This window comes from Diplotaxodon limnothrissa, linkage group LG16 (assembly GCF_057381915.1).
Source record: "Diplotaxodon limnothrissa isolate DT_005_m linkage group LG16, D_limnothrissa_male_GT1.1, whole genome shotgun sequence".
In the NCBI taxonomy this organism is placed as follows: Eukaryota; Metazoa; Chordata; class Actinopteri; order Cichliformes; family Cichlidae; genus Diplotaxodon; species Diplotaxodon limnothrissa.
The window spans coordinates 38,852,814-38,873,324 of NC_140611.1; the positions used below are offsets into that span (position 1 = coordinate 38,852,814).

A 20,511-nucleotide genomic window follows, 5' to 3' on the forward strand; every position below is an offset into this window, starting at 1 on the left:
CACAGCTGAGACAGTTCAATTAGCCTTGTGATCCACAGACACTCCCACCAATCCATGTTTGTGGCATTTAATCAGTGGCATGCGTGTGTGTGTGTTAGGGTGAGTGGTAGGTTAAGAAGGAAACACATAATTCTTTGTAGTAACCTTGTGTGACACTGTCACATCAGCTTTATTTTGTTCCCCTTCTCCTCTGGTTGCTTTAGTACCTGACACGCTGAGATGAAACATGCCTTTATTGTTGAGTGAGGCAGATTAAATAAAAAAGGCCAGAGGGAGAAGCTTGTAACTCTGGGAATGAGTTTAGGTTGCAGATTTAGAATATTGCATCGCTGGCTGCTGTGGGGGTGTTGCATTCTTATCAAAGCGCATCCTGAAGTGACCTACATGATGATATATGGGCTGAAAACAATCTGAATAAATGAAGAAACGCTGGAATCTCAGCCTGTTTCATACTGAAGACACGGAGCAGCCTTCATGTTTTTCTATCGCTTTTATTTTGCAAATATTCTGCACACATCCTCCTCTTAATTTAAACCATGGGCTTTAAATGTCTAAATATAAACTCCATAGGGAAATATGAATTTCAGTGTAAAATGATTATTTCATTTATTAATGAGGGAAAAAACAGTTGTCCAAACCTACCTGACCCTGCGTGGAAAAAGTAACTGTCCCATAGACCTAAAAACTGTTACTACTACTCTTAACTAATTTAAGATCCTGCCAATCTGATTTAAGCCACTCCACAGCAATCGCAGACCATCACTCTACCGAGTATTTTCAATCATGCAGTTCTTTAGATGTTGTTTTGGGCTCTTCTGGATGAGTCACTGATGCACTTTTGGAGTAATTGGGATATTGTCTGGCCACGCAGGGAAGTGTCACCTTCGTTTAAAGTTTCCTCCATGTGTGGATAACGGCTCTCACCGTGGTTCACTGCAGTCCACTTCCAGACTCTTCCAGACACTAAACCAAGGCACAATGTACATTTCAATTCCTTTAATTTTAAATATGTTTATATTGTCTATCCTGTAAAATAGTCAGATATCTATTCATATTAATGTACAGAATTCACGTGCTTGCTGCTACTACTGCACATTCACCCAGTGTATATACTATATATATATATATATATATATATATATATAATGTTCTTCCTCTACACCCCCCCCCCCCCCCCCAATTTTTGCACATGTCGAGGAGCGTGTCAGGCTACATTTCACTGTGTGTTATACTTGTATAACTATGCATGTGACAAATGATAAAGAACCTTGAACCTTGACCTTGAAGTCCCAAAACCTTAGAAAAGGATTCTTAGCCTTTCCAGACTGATACATGTCAGCAACATGCCTCCAAATTAATTTCTGTCACTACATGCCAGATACATGAGTGCTCTGGGTTTAAACAGCATTAAACAGTATTTTTATAAGCAACTCTTCATCATTGTCTTCTTTGCTCATGATTATTCCATGATGCTCTCGGCATATTTTTCCAAACTCATTCAGTAACAGCTCCACATACATAATGCCAAACGTCTGGCTCTAAAGACACTCGGGAGTATTTAGGAAAATAATGAGATCTGTGTCCCATCACTTTATTTTATTGATGTTATTTTAGTTTTATCGTGTACTTTAGCTAAACACTCAGTTTATAGCAATGAGACAATGAACAATGATGTGACTGAATCTGCTCAAAAAACATTAATTTAATATACAACCTCTTTACTGAAAGGTGCGATTAAAAATGGCAGCCAGTTCTGGTTTAATAGCAGATGACGCCTGGTTGTCGTGCAGGAATCTCCAGCCTGGGACGGGTTAAAGGATGAAGTTGTGTTTCAGAAGGTTTCCAAGCGTTAAAAAGAGAAAAACCTTTGGTTTAACTGGTCATTTAGGACTGACGGGCTTAGAGGAGGGGCTGCCACTGCTTGATGCATGTCGTGCCACGCTGAGGAAGAGGTCTCATTTTCCTCACTGATCCTTTTGCTTATGTGTTATGTCTTCTGTCATTATTGTTCCCCCCAACCTTCTGCTCCTCACTTTGTCTTCTTTTTCCACACTTTTTGCCAATTTTTGTTCATCTAACGGCAGTCTGAACAAATGCGTTAGTTACAGTAATATGCAATTTAAAAAGCAAGCGTTAAAATCATCAGTACCATTGGGGGCCATAATGTCTTGATTAAGAGTCATTATCCTTCCAATTTTGCTCTAAACAGCTTCTAAGCACCAATCAGGAAACTCAGTTTTAACTGCCTTTTCACCCTCCACGAGACAGTTTATACTATGAAGAGCAAATATTTCATCGTAGTCCTTGAAGCAGCCTGGGGCCTTTTTGAAATTTAAGGAAAATGTCACAGAATCAACCTGATGTAGTAACCGGACGCAGTAAGCTGCTGGGAAGATGGATAGCTGCCAAAACTGTGCTCTACTGCACTAAAATGTATAAATTCACAGCCTTTGCATGTTACAAATAATTTATATTCACTGAGGCAGATACACTCACATACATGCCTGCTAGTTTCTGAGCTACCTGTCGTCCTGCCTAATGTCTGTAAATGAGCACCTAACGATGTGTGTGAAGCTATTTGCTTATCTATATCATTGTCGCAGCTGCTTGTGTTCACACGAAATCTATGTGAAGATCATTAAAAGACACAGATGCACACACAAACACGCCAACTTTTGCTTGCACAGGGAACAGGATGTGTTATCACTTGCATGAACTTGTAATGCAATGCAAGTAGGGTTGCCAACTCCCTGAAAAATAAATAAGGGACACCTCGTGGCCAGGGCCGGGCAACCCAGTTCACCCTTCCCAGTGTGGTGAATTTTGTAGTTTTTTTTTTTTTTGTGTGTGAAATTATTTTTTAACCATTTGACTTGAATTTGATTTAAGCAGATGCATATTCTTTGTGATATGACCATATAGGAAACAAATGATCATTTAGCCATTTATTTTTAGCTCAAAATGACAACATTAACACAGTAAAACAGGTCTCTTTCTTAAACAGAAGCCTGTCATGCTTAACTTTTGAGAATATAAGTAAATCTTCACTGTAAAAAAGGGCAGTGAAATTGACATAAAAACCATGTAAAACCCCTACAGAAATGTATAGTAAACCCCAAAACACAACTTTCCTGTTTCGATCACAGTGAATTATTGTAAACCTTTAAACAGAATGTTCCTGTTATATTTACAACATGAATGTGTGATTATAATCAAATTTATTGGTTAAAACTACAAATACTGTGAATAAAAACAGTGAAACACCGTAATACTCATAACCAAACAATCATGTTAATTTGACATGCAAATACTGTAAAAATCACAGTTTTAGTCAGTTTTTCTTAAAAACACATGACGTATATGTAAGTCACTTTACAACTGCATGGATGTACTGGGCCTACTTTTAACATGATTCATGAAATGATGCAAAGTCATGGATTGGACTAATAAAAATGTTTTCACAGAAGATGTCATTGTGAACCTGAGAGGTTGCCTCTCCATTTATAGGCTATATAAAAATATACAATTAAAATTGTTTACATCATGTTTTTTTCTTAAATCATTTGCAGCCTATTGTAGGGTAACCAATAAGAAATTATTATTTAACGACTAAGTAATGCTTCTGTCATAATGCTTGTATTCTTTATGTTTCTTTTAATTGCAATGTGATACTTAGACTAGAATACTTTTTTGGGTTAGGTCAGCAATGTCTCATTATTAAAGGCTAAACAAACTTACAGTGCCTCCCATAGGATCTCTATGGTGCCTCATCTCCACAGAGCTGTAAGCTACTTCAGGCCACTCACAGTTGCACTGAGCGCGCCTAATTTTGAATGTGCATCTGAAGCTCGTCTCTGATTGGATAATGACGTGAGGGCGGGAGGAGAAGAGCGCCTAGTTCACGACTATAGCTAACGAGCCAGCACGAGAGAGAAGACGGGAGAAGAAAACATCGAACTTTCAGCAACTACGTTGTTAGGACAAATTACAAACATACGATTTCAAGTGTTTTTTGAGGATCTGTGTTTGTTCGTCAGAAAGTCTGCACGGTAAGTTCAATATCTTGGCGACGTTTTTTCGAGATAAAAGCACCAGTTGATATTTAGACCAAGGCTCATAACCTAGCGCTAGCATGCTAGTTCAGCTGAAAAGCACAGGCAAACTTTAGAAATACTAAAAATGATCATCTGCGTCTTTTGTAAAAAGGTATTGGTCACATTAAGAGGCTATGTACTACATTGCAGAGTGCATAAGAATGAGCCTTGTTGTATTTTTAAATGTGTTGGTGCCAATTGCAGCCAAACATTCACCACGTACTCTGCTTTCAAGGGGCATTTTTATCGTGTGCACAATGCACCTGCACTTCAAGCTACTCCTAAAGCTCTTGTTGCAGATTTAAAATGTGCAGTTTCATTATGTGCCCGCCATTTTCAAACAGTGAAAGAGCTAGTGTCTCACTTAAATGATCATATTGCAGGGGGCAGGTCTGTGTCATGTCCAGTAAGTGGTTGTAAGCATATGTTTACAAAAAAGTCATCATTTACTTCTCACATGTGTAGGAAGCATAAAGCTTGTTCCCCAGATGGTATTGATGACATGTACAAGGAATCTCGTCCTCAGCCCCCAAATGACAGTACAGAATATTCAGAAAACACACATGAAACCATGGCATCTGCTAGTTCAGCCAGTGATATGCCAGAGAAGGATAGTCATTCTTATCTCAGAAACATGTGTCTCTTTTACCTTAAACAGCTACTCAGCTACTTTGAAGAGAAGGAGGAGTCCATGCTTCTCTGTGTTGAAGATACATGTCTGGCAGATGAGGTACAACTGGAGCAAGTGCCTCTGACACCCACTATTATCATGTGTGGTAAGTCTGTTTCATAGCTCTCTCTCTCTCTTTTTTTTTTAAGTGCATTTTTTATAGAATGTCATGTGACTGCCGTGTTTATTGATATAACCTGTTAAATAATTTCTTCACAGGACAGTCCTGCTATTCCTCAAGAAGATACATGCTGAGTGTTGATCGGCACCTCGTCAGCACAAACATATCCTCCTTCATTTCTGCACTGTGCCTCATGTTCGGGAGCTACTACAATTTCAACATCCATTATCCATCTGAGCTGGCTTCCACTTTAGAGTTTCTTCAGAGGTGAACAAATATGGCTTTGTTATTTCTCATAACTGAGACTCTGGGATCTGGAGTCTGGCTTTGATGTGGTTCGAGTCCAGGTCTGGCTCTGAGTCTCGGTCGGCTTTGGAGCCGGTTTCAGTTGTTTTTTCTGTTTTTTGTTGTTGTTTTTTTTGTTTGTTTGGTTTTTTTAAATACATTAACAGTCTGAATCTGGGTCCAAGCCTGGCCGAGACTCAGGGCTAGACCAAGCGTCAACTGACGTCTGACTACCTATAACCTTTGCTTTGGATTTTAACAATGCTAAAGTGTGACATATCACTGCAGAAGACACTCGTGAAGGGTGCCAATACTTTTGACCATGCATTGTTCACTTCCCCACAGCATTTTGGTTATACTTTGTCTTGAACGTGGTCATGGCCATGACTGTATATATATATGTATATACTTAATTTTTACTTACTTTGTATGTGTATTTTAACTGATCAATTATAAAAATGCTTAATAAACTTTTATATGATTGTTATTCTACAGGTGTTTCTTCTCCATAAACCCAGAAAAAGGAACCAAAGTAGAGAACAAAAACTCAAAGCGTCGTCTCAGTGTGAACCCTCGAGTCCTCACCCTGATTTAGGATCTCGCCGACCACGAGTGGCGCTAAGCCTAAATCTTGACTCTCTGTGGACTGTTAGTTTTACTTTGTTAATTTTGTTCCACAATGTGTACTGGAACCTTTTACTGGTCGAATGCATGAAGCCAATTCATGAAGATGTTCTTTCTTTGTAGGAATGTTCTTTATTTACATAAGAAAAGAAAAAAAACAACATGCTGCTACTGCAGTGTTTCTAGACCACATGTGTAGGTTTGTTTCACCACGTGGTTTTGCTGATGTTTTCTGACCAGGGCCATGGTTGTGGTGACAGCAGGGTGCGTGTTGCGTTGCACGGTGATTATGATCATTTTTGGCACAATATGTGTTTTTTGTTTTAAAGTCTTAACAGGTTATTTAACTTTTTCTGGTGGAGGGTCTAACAAATGCTTGTTTCATGAACATGGTTCTTGCTTTGCAGGAATGTTCCACAGCTTTTATAGCCTATATTTTGATTGAATTGTGTAGTTGCTGTGTGCCTTGCGTATTGTGTTAGTTGGAAAAATGGATCCATTTGCTGTCATTTTGCTAATGTGGCTGCAAAATAAATTTCCCAAAAGTGATATTTTCCTCTCTTGTGTTTTCTCATGTGTATTTTTGCATGTTTGGGTGTAGGCGTAGCAGTAAGAAATTTGCTGGGTTATGGTTAAAATTTTACATTAAAACATATAATATTCAGCATAGATTTTATGTATAATTTACAGAGCAGCTCCATTTAATATGCACAGTTTCACCGTAGTTCTACCATTTTAAATTAGTTCTTTGTACGATATTTCCCTGTTAATTTTGCAGTTTATGGATCCACAAAAAGCATTTATTACTTGTAAAAGATACAGGAAATAGTGTATTTATATATCACATCTATGTGTGAAATTAACTTTTTTCCTGTAGATTTAACAGTTTTAATCTGAGATTCATTCACTGTAAATCAATTTACAAGTTGCATCTGTAAAGCGTTTTTACAGGAAGTCCCTGGTAACCCCAGCTGCCAGGGTTTTCCTGTAAAAACAGCACGTTTTTTTTTACAGTGTTTCTTTAAAAGAACTCTGTCCTGCTTAACTTAAAATTATATAAATTAATAGAAAACAATAGAAAAATATTCTTGTAACAGTGCACATATAGTGCATTTAGTACAACTGGCTTCAGTTGAGGTATTATTTCAGCTTTTCTAATGCTAATCAGCTGCTCCTGTTTGTAAACCCACTTGTTCCCATGATTACGCATCATAACTCATCATCATTATTAAAATATGTATTACTTTTATGTATTAGTGATCTATTTGTTGCAATCATCTATCCTTGCAGTTGTTTATTACACAAAATAAATTTATATTATCACACTTCTGGCCACATAGCGCTGATATTCACTGCACATGTCCACACCGGTGTGTGAATGTGTGCGTGAATGGGTGGATGACTGGATATGTAAAGCGCTTTGGGGTCCTTAGGGACTAGTAAAGCGCTATATAAATACAGGCCAATACAGGCCATATTAACCTTAACCAGAGGGTTTAAAAAAAAACAACCAGTGTTTACATACCATATCTGCTTCTGCCGTGGCCTGGTGGACAAAAAATTGGTTAAGGGTTCCCCGAGCTTTCACGCCCCTCATGTTCTTCATGTGCCCACCATTAGAAGCATGCCTATGGAAAAAGTGCGCCGGCACACAGTGCAGTGCGCTTTATAGGTGTTACCATGCATTTTCCCAGCCAGGTGTTTTCCTTTTCCCATTCCTCCCAGTACTTTTGCAGCCTTTTTTTCTTTCTCTGAAGGGAACAAACATTGCTGCTCTAATGCTGGGCTTACACTGTGCAATTTTTGGCCCATTTTGAGACGATTTTTGAGTCGTGTGACCGATTTGGTGATCGGCCCGATTTTGGCCTTCATCGTGCATCGTTTAGTATACGTGGGGTAATGAGAAGCGGCTGTGGTGACACAGCCGCTCACACTGCTCACGCGCAAACACGTAAACGTCAGTGAAAAAGATGGAGCAGCACGGCTGTGCAGCGTGTGATCTGGACACAAGCGATGGAGGCACAACTTGTAGAACTTTGGAAAGCTCATCCGAGCCTTTTCGATGTGGCATCACAAAATTATCACGACCACAACAACCGTGAAAACAGTTGGATTTACACTGCTGCTCAATCACAGCTGCCTGATCAATGTTTTTCATTAGCAATTTAGCAAAGTTGATGGTGGTGGTGTGTCTGTGTGAGTGAAAGACAGAGCGACAGATTTTCTGTTATAACCTTCATTTTATGGAGGCACAGTGTGAGCACTCAGGTCGCATCAGAGCATCGGGCCGTATAGTGTGAGACTCTGCATCGTGACCTACCAACTTCTAACCCCTGCGAGTCAATCGTGCAGTTTGAGCAGGAGCTGAATAACGTGACTGAAAAAATCGCACAGTGTCTGCCCAGCTTTAGGTGTACTGTCGTCCGAGACTTGCACCGCAGTGTCGGGGTTTGTTTCCCTGTTGGCCATGCTTCTTGTTGTGGTCATCTGTTGTCTTCCGGTATTTTCTCCGTAAGCGACCTTTCCTCGACCAATGAGATGAGCGGTAATCTGAATTGTTATACTCGAATTGTCATAAGTGTGCTGTCAGCTCATTGGTCACAAAGCAGGAGAGGGGCTGGGAATTATGTTTTCAAACAAAGCGTTAATTCCATTAAAAGTTATAGACTACTTTTGATTCTCACTGTATTACGGGACAAAGTGCGTCGCTTATTAGCTCAATACGGGACGTGTACTTTTGTTTCTAAATACGGGACGATTCCGTTTTTTAAGGGACGGTTGGCAACCCTAAATGCAAGCGACTCTGTGTGGCAGAAAGTGAGCTCAAGCCCTTTCTCATGCTAAGCTAATGGAGAAGTTATAAGGATATTAAGATTGGTTGGTCAGTCTAGCACTTACATTTTGAAACTATTATTAGCTGGATTGCAGCTGGATTTGTGGTACATTCACATTCACTGCATATCCATCTGGTCTGTAAGTCTGACATCATCAGTCATTTCAGGGTCCAAACGCCGCTTCAGGTCCCAAAGTCAAACGAACACTGTGGCATCATTGAGAGTCACAAACGGTCTAAATTCTTTCATCTGTAATAATGATCAGCATTGCTGCTTTACCAGGTAAACAATAAAGTTTAACATCCATGAAAACAGACTTTATGAAGTTTAACTGAGTTAGAAGTTAGCAGGAAGTTAGCTCGCTAGCTTGATATAGCATGATACCTAAACATGATATAGCATGTTCTGACTGAGAGATTTCTGAAAAATTCAAACGTACAGCTCTGCTATCACTTCCAACATAAATGAAGACAGAAAACTAAACAGCAGTGGCGTTTGTAGGGTTATTGAAGTTGGGCTAGCTGGTATATAATGATGTGCTACGTGATCGCTAGCGACACAGCTATGTTAGCATAGCATAAACAGTGAAGCTGGAGGATGAACGCTAACTTTTTTCCACTCGATAAAAGTTAATGAGAGGGTTCCCGATGGTTAGGCACAAATGCAATCGCATGGCAGGATGCTGTAAACTTCAGTCAGGAGAACAACTGAGATAATCCATCCACAATACGAGGTTAGTCATTAATATACTGCTGCATGGGCTGTAGCTACATCGTAAGGGTTTAAAAACTGAGCTTTAAAATGAACAGTGGTAATAAAAACCCAGACAGGCCGACAGTGATCACTGACTGTTTTTAGGGGCTTGTTCAGATTAAATAGAACAAGATACAAAACATGTTAAAAACACAACAGCCTTGTAGTTTGGAGCAGGAAGCAGGGTTTATCACATCATCATTTAACAACTGGATAGTGTCCGGAGAATTCTACCTTTGATTTTGGGCCACTAGCAGACTGTGAGAATCATTACTTTTCCAATGAAATGAAGTATCTCTACAATATAAATACATTATTTTATGTTAACTTCCCATGTATCACCATTGTTTAAGTCAATTATGACTGATAGGCTGTAGTTCCCAGAGGAAAAAATTCACAAACATTGGCAGGTTAGCCTAGTTATCATTAGCATTTTAGCATGGTGCAGATACAACACAGTTTTAGTTAAAAGCCATGAATATTTGAATAAAGTCAAACTTTTATCAAACAGACACATAAATGTGTCATTTTATAATCTGAAAGAAATGATTACTACTCGCGCAGATACCCACAGATGGTGGAGCAGAAGCTAGTTTCCACCCCCGGATCCATTCTTGTCTATAATGGCTACAAATTGATGAAGCCATTGAGTGTGCTGGTGACTCAAGGGTGAGTGGGGACAGAGTCTCCACCACCCAGTAGCACTCATTAATCAGATCTGGTCCATCCCCAGTCCCTCCCTTCAGACTGCCTGACACGCTGCCAGAGGCAGTAATGTGATACTTTGTGTCTGTCCCTGTCGGTGGGTGTCCGTCCTCGTCTGCCTTTAGCACAACCTCATTTTCTTGTTACTGGGTCTCTACTTCCTGTTCATGCCACCATCAGCCCCTGCAAAGTAAGTTCATCATACATTGAATTATTCTTTATATTGATGGTTATATGGACGTTATATTGATGGTTGGTAAAATGGTAAATGGCCTGTATTTATATAGCGCTTTACTAGTCCCTAAGGACCCCAAAGCGCTTTACATATCCAGTCATCCACCCATTCACACACACATTCACACACTGGTGATGGCAGCTACATTGTAGCCACAGCCACCCTGGGGCGCACTGACAGAGGCGAGGCTGCCGGACACTGGCGCCACCGGGCCCTCTGACCACCACCAGTAGGCAACGGGTGAAGTGTCTTGCCCAAGGACACAACGACCGAGACTGTCCAAGCCGGGGCTCGAACCGGCAACCTTCCGATTACAAGGCGAACGCCCAACTCTTGAGCCACGATCGCCCATTATAAAAAGAAAAAGAAGAACATCAGTAAATGAACTCCAAAACTAGCTTAAGGTAAAGAGAAATGACTTTCCCCTGTCTGTTTCTGGTCTTCGGGGCTGCTTTTATTTAAATCACAGTATCGATTTATGCCAAAATAAATCACCAAGCTGGTGACCAATATGTTGACATCTACATCCTAAACTCAATAATGAAATCAGCCTTGACGCGTTGACAACTCAATAGTGTCAATATGGTGAACCAACTTCACACACAGGCTAATTTACGCCCACTGCCTTGAAAAAACAAAAACCCCACAACCAAACAAAATCATAACAATCGTTTAATGGGAAAAACAAACATTTCAATGATGACATTTCTGAAAATTGTAATCATACAAGGTGCTAATCTAATCGTGTTTGATATTATGTCTTTGATGCTATCCTAATTGAGTTACAGCCAGAAGGTCACAATATGACGACAGCTCGTGGTCCTGCGATACAGAACGAGGATTATTTATGACGATTTCATCTCCGATGATATGCTACATTAAATTAATGAATCAACAAAAAGGTTGGAAGAAGGAGGAATGGAGGAGGGGTGTTGCACATTGAACTTAGAAATTCTTTGGATCAACTTTGATCTTATTGGCACTTTGCAGCAGTAAATTTAAGACCTGGTAATTGTTCCAGGAGCATAAAAATGGCTGCCTGGTTGATTTGAGTCTGCTTGGTCGTTCTTTGGCTAAATCTGCAGTCACTGTTTGTAGATCTGAAGGAGTAGTCCAGTGTTTCTCATGGGGAAGCTGGTTAAGCATCCCAGTATGAAAATCTTGTTCAAGGAATGCAAAATGACATATTTTAATTTGTAGTTGTTATTGTTTGGTGATGTCTCACAGTAGAACCTTTTAAAACATCCTAAAATAACTGAATACATAATTGGCTTTATGACGATATTATATGTGAAATATGACTATAAGCGTTTAAATGATGGATAAAGTAGGATGTTAAATAAAGGTAAGTATAAAGTACAGTCACAAATCACATCACATATTACAAGTCCTTATATAATTATTTTACTTACGCTGTCTTTGACTTCCCATGACATTTAACTAATTCCAGTGTTTACATTTTATATTTATATTCAAGAAACTACAAGAGATGGCTGCATGGATAAATGGCTGCATGATGAGGTTATTTCCACCTTTGAAATACTACCTTTATAGTGGGACCTTAGTAAACGGGTTGAATAATAAAATAACAATATACATTTAATTTTACATTTTCCATGTATGGAAGGAGAACCGGCCATGCAGGAAACCCTTCACAAAGAAAAATTGATGGCGCTCATTAAACTATGACCTGCATGTTTTATCTGCCTGTAGCTAATAATCTGTGTTTGTGTCGTTAATTCATGTAATAATAATAATAATAATAAAATAAATAAACAGTGAGACAAGTCTCAGTCATAAGAGCTTATATTTTAAGCTAAACCTTTTTGAATACGTTTGGTGCCTCAGCCTAATCAAACATAGAAAATAAAAGCAAAAACAATCAAAGGATAATTATTTGTTCTTTAAAACAAGCATTACACACATCATCTATGAATCATTTACTAATCAGTAAGCATTATTAGTTATGATTTTACTGCTGTGTAACTATTAACTGAAGGTTCATTATCAATTCTCTATTTATTAATTATGGTCATTATGTCGTGTTGCGAGTTACCTCATGTATGAGGTCCACCTTAAATGACATGGTCACTTCAAAAAGTCTCGAAGATTCAAAAACTTTCTTTGCTTTCAACTTGTAAATGTTAAATCGGTAGAAACCAGTGAGAGATCTACAAGAGAGGTTAGCTTTGGCTTCAGTCGGTGGCTTTGACTGCCCCCTAGTGTCTTTACCAAACAGCTGCACAGCTCCAGTTGGAGGCAGAGATGTTTCAGCTGTCAGTGCCAGACTGAGAAGAAGCTGTGAACAAACCAAGCTGATATATTTAAGAGTCAGCTCTCTACACGTGAAAGAAATCTGTGCCACAAATGTAACAGAAAAGAGGACAAGGCATCATCAGCGCCGTCAACATTGTTCAAGGCTCCCATTTATCTCGACTGCTGCCAGGTGAGCTCTATCTTAGCATCAGGACTCAGACCATGTTTTAGACGCTTTCTCCTCATGCAGTGCAATGAGTGGTTATTCTGTATGAGAGAGCAACACATCTCAGACCAGTACCAGACAAGAAGGACTTCTCCCACAGGACAAGATGTGTGTGTGAGACGAGTATGTACCTTTAAACACATCTGATCATGAGGTGGTTACACTCTTAGCACACTTAGCAAGCATGTAGTGTTGCACACAAAAAGCAGAATGATGATGCAGCAAGAACCTGTGCAGGAGTGAGTCAGGTTTATAACACATTACACTTGCATTTTTTATTTAATGCCAGCAGCATTGCAGCTGCCACTGCAGCTCTTTTTAAGCATGATGTGCCATGTAGATCCCAATGTCAGCATCTTATTTACCCGCTTCCCAGTCAGTGCACAGCATATGACAATGAAGGGTTAACTGGATGAAAACTGAGATTTGTATTTGATGAATGTAAGCAACATAATAAAACCTTTTCCAACTGTTAATCCAATCAGTGCTGGGAATGTGGTGTACGTCTACCCTTAATCAAATGATGCGAGTCTAATGACTCATGGACCTTTAGCATATTGCCAAGAAACAAAAAACAGGACGTCAGTTTTTGTGTCTGCACAGGTTTATACAGTAGACTTAATTGTGTTATTTACTGCCAGCAGCATTAGAGCTGCCACTGGATCCCTGCCACCACGATCAGACATCAGGTTTGCTAATGAGTCCTGCACAGTTTGCGTCATTAAAGGTGGATAAAGTAAAGTTATTTAAGTATTTCTCTCCTTTCAGTGAGCAAAACCGAAGCGTTACTCTGTTGATTACAGAGAAGTCTGTGAGGACATCAGCATTTTTTCATAAAAACTTACAAATAAAATCAGACATTCGAATTTATGTTATTATGGATTCATGAATCAGTGAAAATCTATAACTCACCATTCATTTTCTGCCTGCACGTCACAGCTTTCATGGTTATGTCACCTTAGAACCACAGGATGTCGCTAGAGACTATCATCTCTCAACTGGCATAATTTGCTTGTACACACCGATTGCCCCAATATGGTTCCCACCAGTGAACAATTTTGCCTTTATATAAAAATAACGAAGGAGGGTCCCACATTTCCCCACCTGTGCACCGTTTCTGACAAAATCAGCGAACGTCCAGAATCCACCGGAGAAACCGGTCAGACCTGCTCAGTGTTCAACAGCTTCAGGTTCTGCAGGAGATGGGATCGTGCACTGGCCAATTCCTCCGAGATCTCACTCAGGGTTGAATATTCAGTGGGAGGCTGGGACTCCGCCTTCGTTTCCCAGCCTGCAGAGTGGTGGGAACCGGGTACTAGGCAGCCCAAAATGGTATGCTATTTTTACCACTGTGTTCAATCTGAGGGCTGCTCTCTAGAGACCTGTTGCCGGCAGTTCTCCCAAAGCCGTGGAATTTAACCCTAGGACAGCTCTCCCCAGATGTGATGGAAAACATCTGGCCAGCTGCTTGACTACAAGGCTTGGCCATCCAGCCTCAGTGCTACTAACCCCCCTAAACACTCGTATACCAAGATAAAGCCCAGTTGATACTGATGATAAACAGCAACCAAGGCCCTTTAAAGGAATGTGAGACTTAATAGTGTGATGTACGGATGACTGAAAGCTGCCTGCACGTGGTACGTTATATATAAAAAAGCCTTTTTTGATTTGAAGTATTAACCATATACTGGTTTCGATAATAAAGGCAAGTATCTTTGAAAATAACTGGATACAGAAATAATGCAAAGAGTGTCCCAGAATAACATTTATTAATTACTGACTTTTATTTAATTTAAAAAAAGATTACTTGTAAATGTTACATTGAGTTCTACTGAAGCATTTCCATGATCTGTCTCTTAGCACAGGTTAACATTAGGCACACAATAATGCAGACATCATTTTGCATTTCTAGCAACTGTTCAAATACAAAACAGCGATTCAGAGAGAGAGAGAGTGGGGAGGAAGAACCCTAAAACTGCACTGAAAGCAGCGTAGCCAGGAAAATACATCAAAACTGGAATTCAGCCCATCTGTTCCCACGTGAGGGTCAACGGCTGATTTCTCAGGTGCCTGTGTCGTGCGTTACATTAAAGAAAACACAAAATCAATTTTCATGTACAGACCACGATACCCTGGATTGCAAAAGCCATCAAGAGCTAATTTATGTCATTCCCTCGCACATTCACCGAAAGTACAAAACGCCCCACCAGAAAAATCAGACAAATAGTCAACGTGCCTGAAAATATAGAGCTCTCGCTTCTTGACACGCAAATGTTCCCCGTGTATAAATGACTGAATACCAGATTTTTTTTAAATAAGACTTCTATAAAGTTGTAAAAAACCCAAATTTGCCCATTCTTTGATTCATCAAGGATCTGTAGTCACTTAATATTTGGCCTTTCCTAAAAAAAACAACAAAAAAACATATTAGGAGCGAGTGGGCGGAGCACAACACCGACTCAAACTTCAGTGGCAGAAACAGCAATTTTACAAATACAGCAATTAAAATAAAGATACTAAACTGCCCTTTGTCCGAGTCGGGGCCACGGCCTTCAAAGCTTATGTACAGCTTATGGCACAGGAAGGGCAACTGCTATGGGTCCTCACTGCTGTTTTACCAGAGAGGGAATAATTGAGACAAAACGTTTTACTTATTGCACGAAAAATATTCAGTTCAAGGGTTTGCGTCACAGAAAGCTTTGGATGAGGGGAATGAATCCTTTGTCCTTTGGTCGGGCATCTTTCTGTTTTGGTCAGTCCCACATGATGCTCAGGGGGCTTCTTTTAATTTATATATGGAAATCTGTGATATGAGTGCAGGAAGTCTCTACAGAACAAAGCCTGAGAATCAATGCACACTGCAGTGTGTTGAGAAATGGCAAGTTATCACATGTGCAGCCTCATCAAAACATACAGTGGCACTGCAGGTCAACACTGCCCGTTCGGAAAGGTTTTTGACCCTTTGAATAGCTCGACATGAACGGGAACAACGTTTGTGTTTGTACGCCGACACGTGACAAGTCACAGGACCTGTTCAATGGCACATAGAATGGATACGAATGGGGTTTTACAATAAATCAAGCACATTACATTTGACTTTGCAGCTGTCCACCTTTTTTCTGAGAAAGAAAATATAGAAAATAATACAACATACAATCAAATACATTTTCAGGTCATCCTCTTTTTGTTATGCGGAGGTGAAAGCAAGTGCAGTATTCACGTTCATCAGAGAACAAAATCCGACAGGCTGACCCCAAAAGCCATCTTTTTAAAGCTAAAGCTGCTCAAACGCAGACGAGTCGAGATCTGTGGAGCTCGTCACAAACGTCTCTAATTTACCATACAGGCAGAACAATCATTGTCAACGTCACCATTGGTATACAGAAGTCTGTTGTGCACTAACAAGATTTGCACCAGCGTCAACTCTTCGCGTCAGGTTCACAAAACACCAGTGAAACATTTTAATAATTTTCTGTGGCATGCAACCCAGATTAGGGCTTTCTATGCCAAACAAACAATGTGGTTACATCTGTACCTGTGCCTTAGAAACTTTGATAAGAACAAAAAGCCAAATAACTGCACATTTTTGGGCTCAGAGGGGAAACTGGTGTGACGGCTTTTGAGTCCAGAGTTTTGGGGGAGGGTGATGGTTTGATGTTTAGTCGCCGCCAGACTGAGCGCTCAACGACAGCAGTGGAGACTTCACTATGGCGATGTGGGTACCGACACCTCCAGCAGGCGGTTGTTCTTGCGCTTGCAGGATATGCTGTTGCCGTTCTTCGGGCTGCTCTGGATGAACTTCACGCATACTTTGTCCTGCTTAAACTGCACCAGGAACCTGCCACACAGAAAACATGGGCAACGTCACAAAACATCGACGGCGCCGAAGAAATATCACCTTTCTCAGTGCGACTGCTCTTACTCATCCGAGATGTCAACTTTAAGTTTCTCCCGGTCTGCGGCGGTCGCCCCGATGCGATGGAGCTTGGTGATGATTTCAATAAGGTGCTCACTGCTGAGCAAGAAATCTCCTTTGACAGCTGAAGCCGAACCCTGCAGTAGAAGAAAGTCACATATTAAGATCTTTTAATAAACTTTGGTGTCTCGTCTGGCCTTACAGTAATCGTCCGTCACTTGGAGACATTTTTATTCGCTTCCCGCCGAGCTAAATGAGAAGCTCACTCCCTGAATGACTTTGGCTTCAACGAGCCAGAGCACAGCGGCTTCATAATTCTACTCAACTACACAATCGTGTCTCTTCTCACCTCTTTGAGTTTGAGAGCAAAGAAGCCGTCTTTCTGCGTGCTGACCGACACGCTAGTGACGTCTGGCAGAGGAATGCTGGCCTTCACCTGGCCCGTTTTCTGGTCAGCCAGGACAAAGTTCTTCTTGGTCAGCAGGAAGATCCGTGGCGTTCCCTGCAAACGTGCAAGCTAACATTTTAGCCCTCTATCATTCCCCCTCTACATGTTTTCTTTCAATGCATTTTTAAATGCTTGTGAGCTCCAAGCTCTGAGCTACAACATAGCAGACCTGTGCAGAAATGTCTGATGTCTGCTGGAAGAAAAACGCTGTCAGTTGTTATGATGTCAAAAAACATCAGCTCACCGTGTAAAGTGTTGAAATATACATCAAAACAACAAACGGCGGCTCTGCTTCACTGTGGAAAATTGCAGAAAATCTCTAAACACACAAGGTCGCTGTGTAATCACACTTCCTGTTTTAGGTTTTCCAGTTTGCATACAAACTAAATGGACTGTAAATACTGTGGTGTGTGCGCGTGTGTGTTTTCTGACCTTGCCATTCGCCCTGTTAATCTTGTTGACCACGTCGGCCAGCAGGACCTTCTCGTCCACAGCACTGTTGAGTTTCTGATATTTGGGGTTCTTGCTGATCTCCAGGTAATCTCCTTTGAAAGGCTGACTCACACTGACACACAATACAGGAAAACAAAGACTCCGCTTTACCTTGATCATGTGACTACACGTTGCTTTTATCTTGCTATAAAATAAAATAAAGGGCACTTGATGGCAGTGATGTTCAGCTACCTGTTTGGGTAGAGAGCCTTTTTATCCTTGAAGATCTCACTTGCTTCCAGCTTCTCCTCATACACTGCCTTCTTCTCCTCGGTGAACTGGTCCCTGTATTTCTTGCACTAAACAAGAGACAAATTCATTCAGTTACATTCTGATGTATATGCAGTTATTATAAACATGGTTCTTTAATGTGGCTGAATGTGGTCGGTTTTTGTGACCGACCCTCCAGTGATGGAAGATTTTCCGGAGCTCGGTGTGGACTCCATCCAGGAAGCCGTACGGCCTGGCCGGCCACTTTCTGTCTATGGGGGACATGGAAGGCATGCTGCTCTTCAAGCCCAGGAAGTATTTCTGTATCTGGACACACAGACAAGAAAATCATCTTTGGTTTCTTAATATCATGTTAAACTTGAACATTAAAAACGAAAAGTCCAACTTACAATTCGCTGGATGGTAAAGTCGTAGATCTTTTTGCCGGCATTTGCCCTGAAGAACTTCCTGTACTCTCTGCGGACCTATAACGGCACCAAAAGATCAGATGAAATCAATGAACTCAGTTGGTTCTTAAATCTTATCTGTGTGTGTATTTGGAAAGAGAAGGAGGCACACCGACAGCAGGATGACAGTGCAACACAAACAGCACACTGAAAAAAAACATCTGACGTTTGGTTAGTGACGAACAACTGCAGTCTGCTGGACGTTGACATTTACTTTACTTGAAAGGATGTGATGGTTACAACAAGCAGTCTGACCATAAGTCTACAAACTGAGGTGGAAATGGGTGCACTGTGATGCACGAGGTGATGAAAAATAAAAAAACAATATTAGGACTGCAATAAATGGTGTATGGACAAGTTTACTTCAACAACCAGCAACAGGGACAAGGACACACACCTAGAGAGAACGAGAGAAACTCTGCTGGATAGAAAAAAAGTGCTCGTTCATGGGTTAGTGTGACAGATGCAGAGAAAAGAAGATACGAGTCAGACGCCGCTGCGTGACATCTGCAACATTAAAAGCCTCAAAGGAGGAAAGAAAGGTCCAATCCTCAATCATCCATTTAAAATGGATTTTTCTTAACTACTTGTCTTATATACATTGCATTTAAAAAAAATTACAAAATGCAAGAAGTGTCACGAGGACAGCGCCTGGATAATGACAGAGAAGATCCCTGAGGAGGATGAGGAAAGTCAGGGGTGTCGAGTAGGTGGCAGACTTGTTGATGGCTGCGCCGTGGGGCTGGGAGGTACCTTGAGTCCCTGCCAGTAGGCCCAAATCAAAGCGACAGCGTGCTTACGCCTGGCCTCTTCCTTCAGTCTCCTGAGCTCCCTGCGAGCCTGTTCGGGGGTGGGAGGGAAGAGACAGAGAGTAGGAACAAATGAAGCAGGAGAAGATGAGAGGGAGAGGAGGTAGACACCGTTTTGCCTGAAGTCAGAAACATCAAATGCGCACACACACACTGCACACAAGCACAGTGTGATCACTGAGAGACTGTAAAATTACAGCTCTGCTTCTCCAGCCTCCAGAAACCAATATGGAAGTGTGGGTCATGGGAGCATTTATCTGGGGAACTTCTGGAAGGCAAACAGAGCTGGTGCTTTGACAACTTTGAGTGCAAAAGGAGAAAACAAAAAGTCACATCTCAGGCGGTCAGAGGATCCAAACTCATCCTTCTAAAAAACAGCACAGCAATGCAAAAACTACACATGCACCAGCTACACAGGAAGTCATGCAGAGGCAGCAGGCAGCATGCGGTGTGAAGCATGGACCTCGGAGGAAGAAGCTGAAAACAATGCCAGGATAGGACATCAGTCCCTGATGTGATGTATGGAGACTGGACGCCTACGTTTCACTGACTAGTACTCACAGTGGAAAAATGACAGCACTGCAAAGGCAGGTTCAGATGAAAATAACCATTCTGGTCACATGGGTGAGACTGCTGTGCTTTAGCAGCCAGCAGTCCACCTCTGAGAGACTCCATAATAAGATGTCTTACATACAACTTAAGTGTTTGGAAAGAGTCGAGCAGATGGACACGTTATGGACGAGGTGGGAGTGGGATTGATGGAGGGCGGCAAGTCAGAGTCACGGCAAATCAAGTCAACAGGCTTCCCAAATACCTTGGTGCCCTGCCAGCCAGCCCAAATGACCGATACGGCATGTTTATTCCTCGCCTCCTCCTTCAGCTGACGCAGCTCTCTCCGGGCCTAATGAGAAGCGGTGGCAGTTGTGGGTGAAGTTAATTTCAGTGGCAATCAAAACACAATTGTCCGAAAACAGGGGACAGCAGAGGCGACACAGCAGGGGCAAAAAGGCGGATAAACAAAGACGAACAACAAGAAAACGTGCGAACGAGGAGACTCTCCCCACAATGAGGCTGTGTGTGGTCAGCTTTAAAAGAATATCGTATGAAATGATGCAAAATAAAGTCCAGCAAGAAAGTTCAATTATCTTCAGCGTCAAAGGTGCAAACTAACAAAGAGCCAGAACCACAGTTTAGATTTAAGACACTAAAGTCTTAATGCTTTGAGCCTGGCTGTAATTTAGTCTAATAACAACCTCCAAGAATATTCGATATAACAGAGATTGTTACATTCTGACAGGATAATGGTTTCCTGCATGCCATCAGAATCAGGCTGAGCTTTAAGAGCTTCCTGCTGCACATCATCACA

The 20,511-nt window shown here is 41.1% G+C and overlaps 2 protein-coding genes across 4 annotated transcripts in view; one reads left to right on the forward strand and one right to left on the reverse strand.

Annotated features, from left to right (window-relative positions):
- The first annotated feature begins 4,179 nt into the window (after positions 1 to 4,179).
- LOC146616672 (uncharacterized) lies at positions 4,180 to 5,765 on the forward strand. Its single transcript, XM_085374832.1, has 3 exons — positions 4,180 to 4,870; positions 4,984 to 5,152; positions 5,666 to 5,765. Exons 1-3 carry the CDS (start codon positions 4,180 to 4,182, stop codon positions 5,763 to 5,765), a joined length of 960 nt encoding a protein of 319 aa, XP_085230958.1.
- Positions 5,766 to 14,579: 8,814 nt separating this feature from the next.
- myo1b (myosin IB) overlaps positions 14,580 to 20,511 on the reverse strand; it is a 55,890-nt gene continuing 49,958 nt past the window's right edge. Inside the window, exons 24-32 of one of the 3 annotated variants that reach the window (XM_085373771.1) lie at positions 19,960 to 20,046; positions 19,090 to 19,176; positions 18,280 to 18,354; positions 18,062 to 18,196; positions 17,852 to 17,958; positions 17,600 to 17,732; positions 17,069 to 17,221; positions 16,726 to 16,856; positions 14,580 to 16,641 (exon numbers count right to left, since the gene is read on the reverse strand). In XM_085373771.1, the coding sequence (XP_085229897.1) occupies positions 16,509 to 16,641; positions 16,726 to 16,856; positions 17,069 to 17,221; positions 17,600 to 17,732; positions 17,852 to 17,958; positions 18,062 to 18,196; positions 18,280 to 18,354; positions 19,090 to 19,176; positions 19,960 to 20,046 (1,041 nt within the window). In that variant the 3' untranslated portion in view covers positions 14,580 to 16,508. The remainder of the gene's footprint in view (positions 16,642 to 16,725; positions 16,857 to 17,068; positions 17,222 to 17,599; positions 17,733 to 17,851; positions 17,959 to 18,061; positions 18,197 to 18,279; positions 18,355 to 19,089; positions 19,177 to 19,959; positions 20,047 to 20,511) is intronic. The other 2 variants (XM_085373769.1, XM_085373770.1) reach the window with 2 other exon arrangements.

What these genes read in the sequence shown, in the direction of transcription:
- LOC146616672 (XM_085374832.1), top strand. Translation starts at nt 4,180, where the DNA reads ATGATCATCTGCGTCTTTTGTAAAAAGGTATTGGTCACATTAAGAGGC. An exon ending in ACCCACTATTATCATGTGTG is followed by an intron (nt 4,871 to 4,983) that starts GTAAGTCTGTTT and finishes ATTTCTTCACAG; the next exon opens with GACAGTCCTGCTATTCCTCA. An exon ending in ACTTTAGAGTTTCTTCAGAG is followed by an intron (nt 5,153 to 5,665) that starts GTGAACAAATAT and finishes GTTATTCTACAG; the next exon opens with GTGTTTCTTCTCCATAAACC.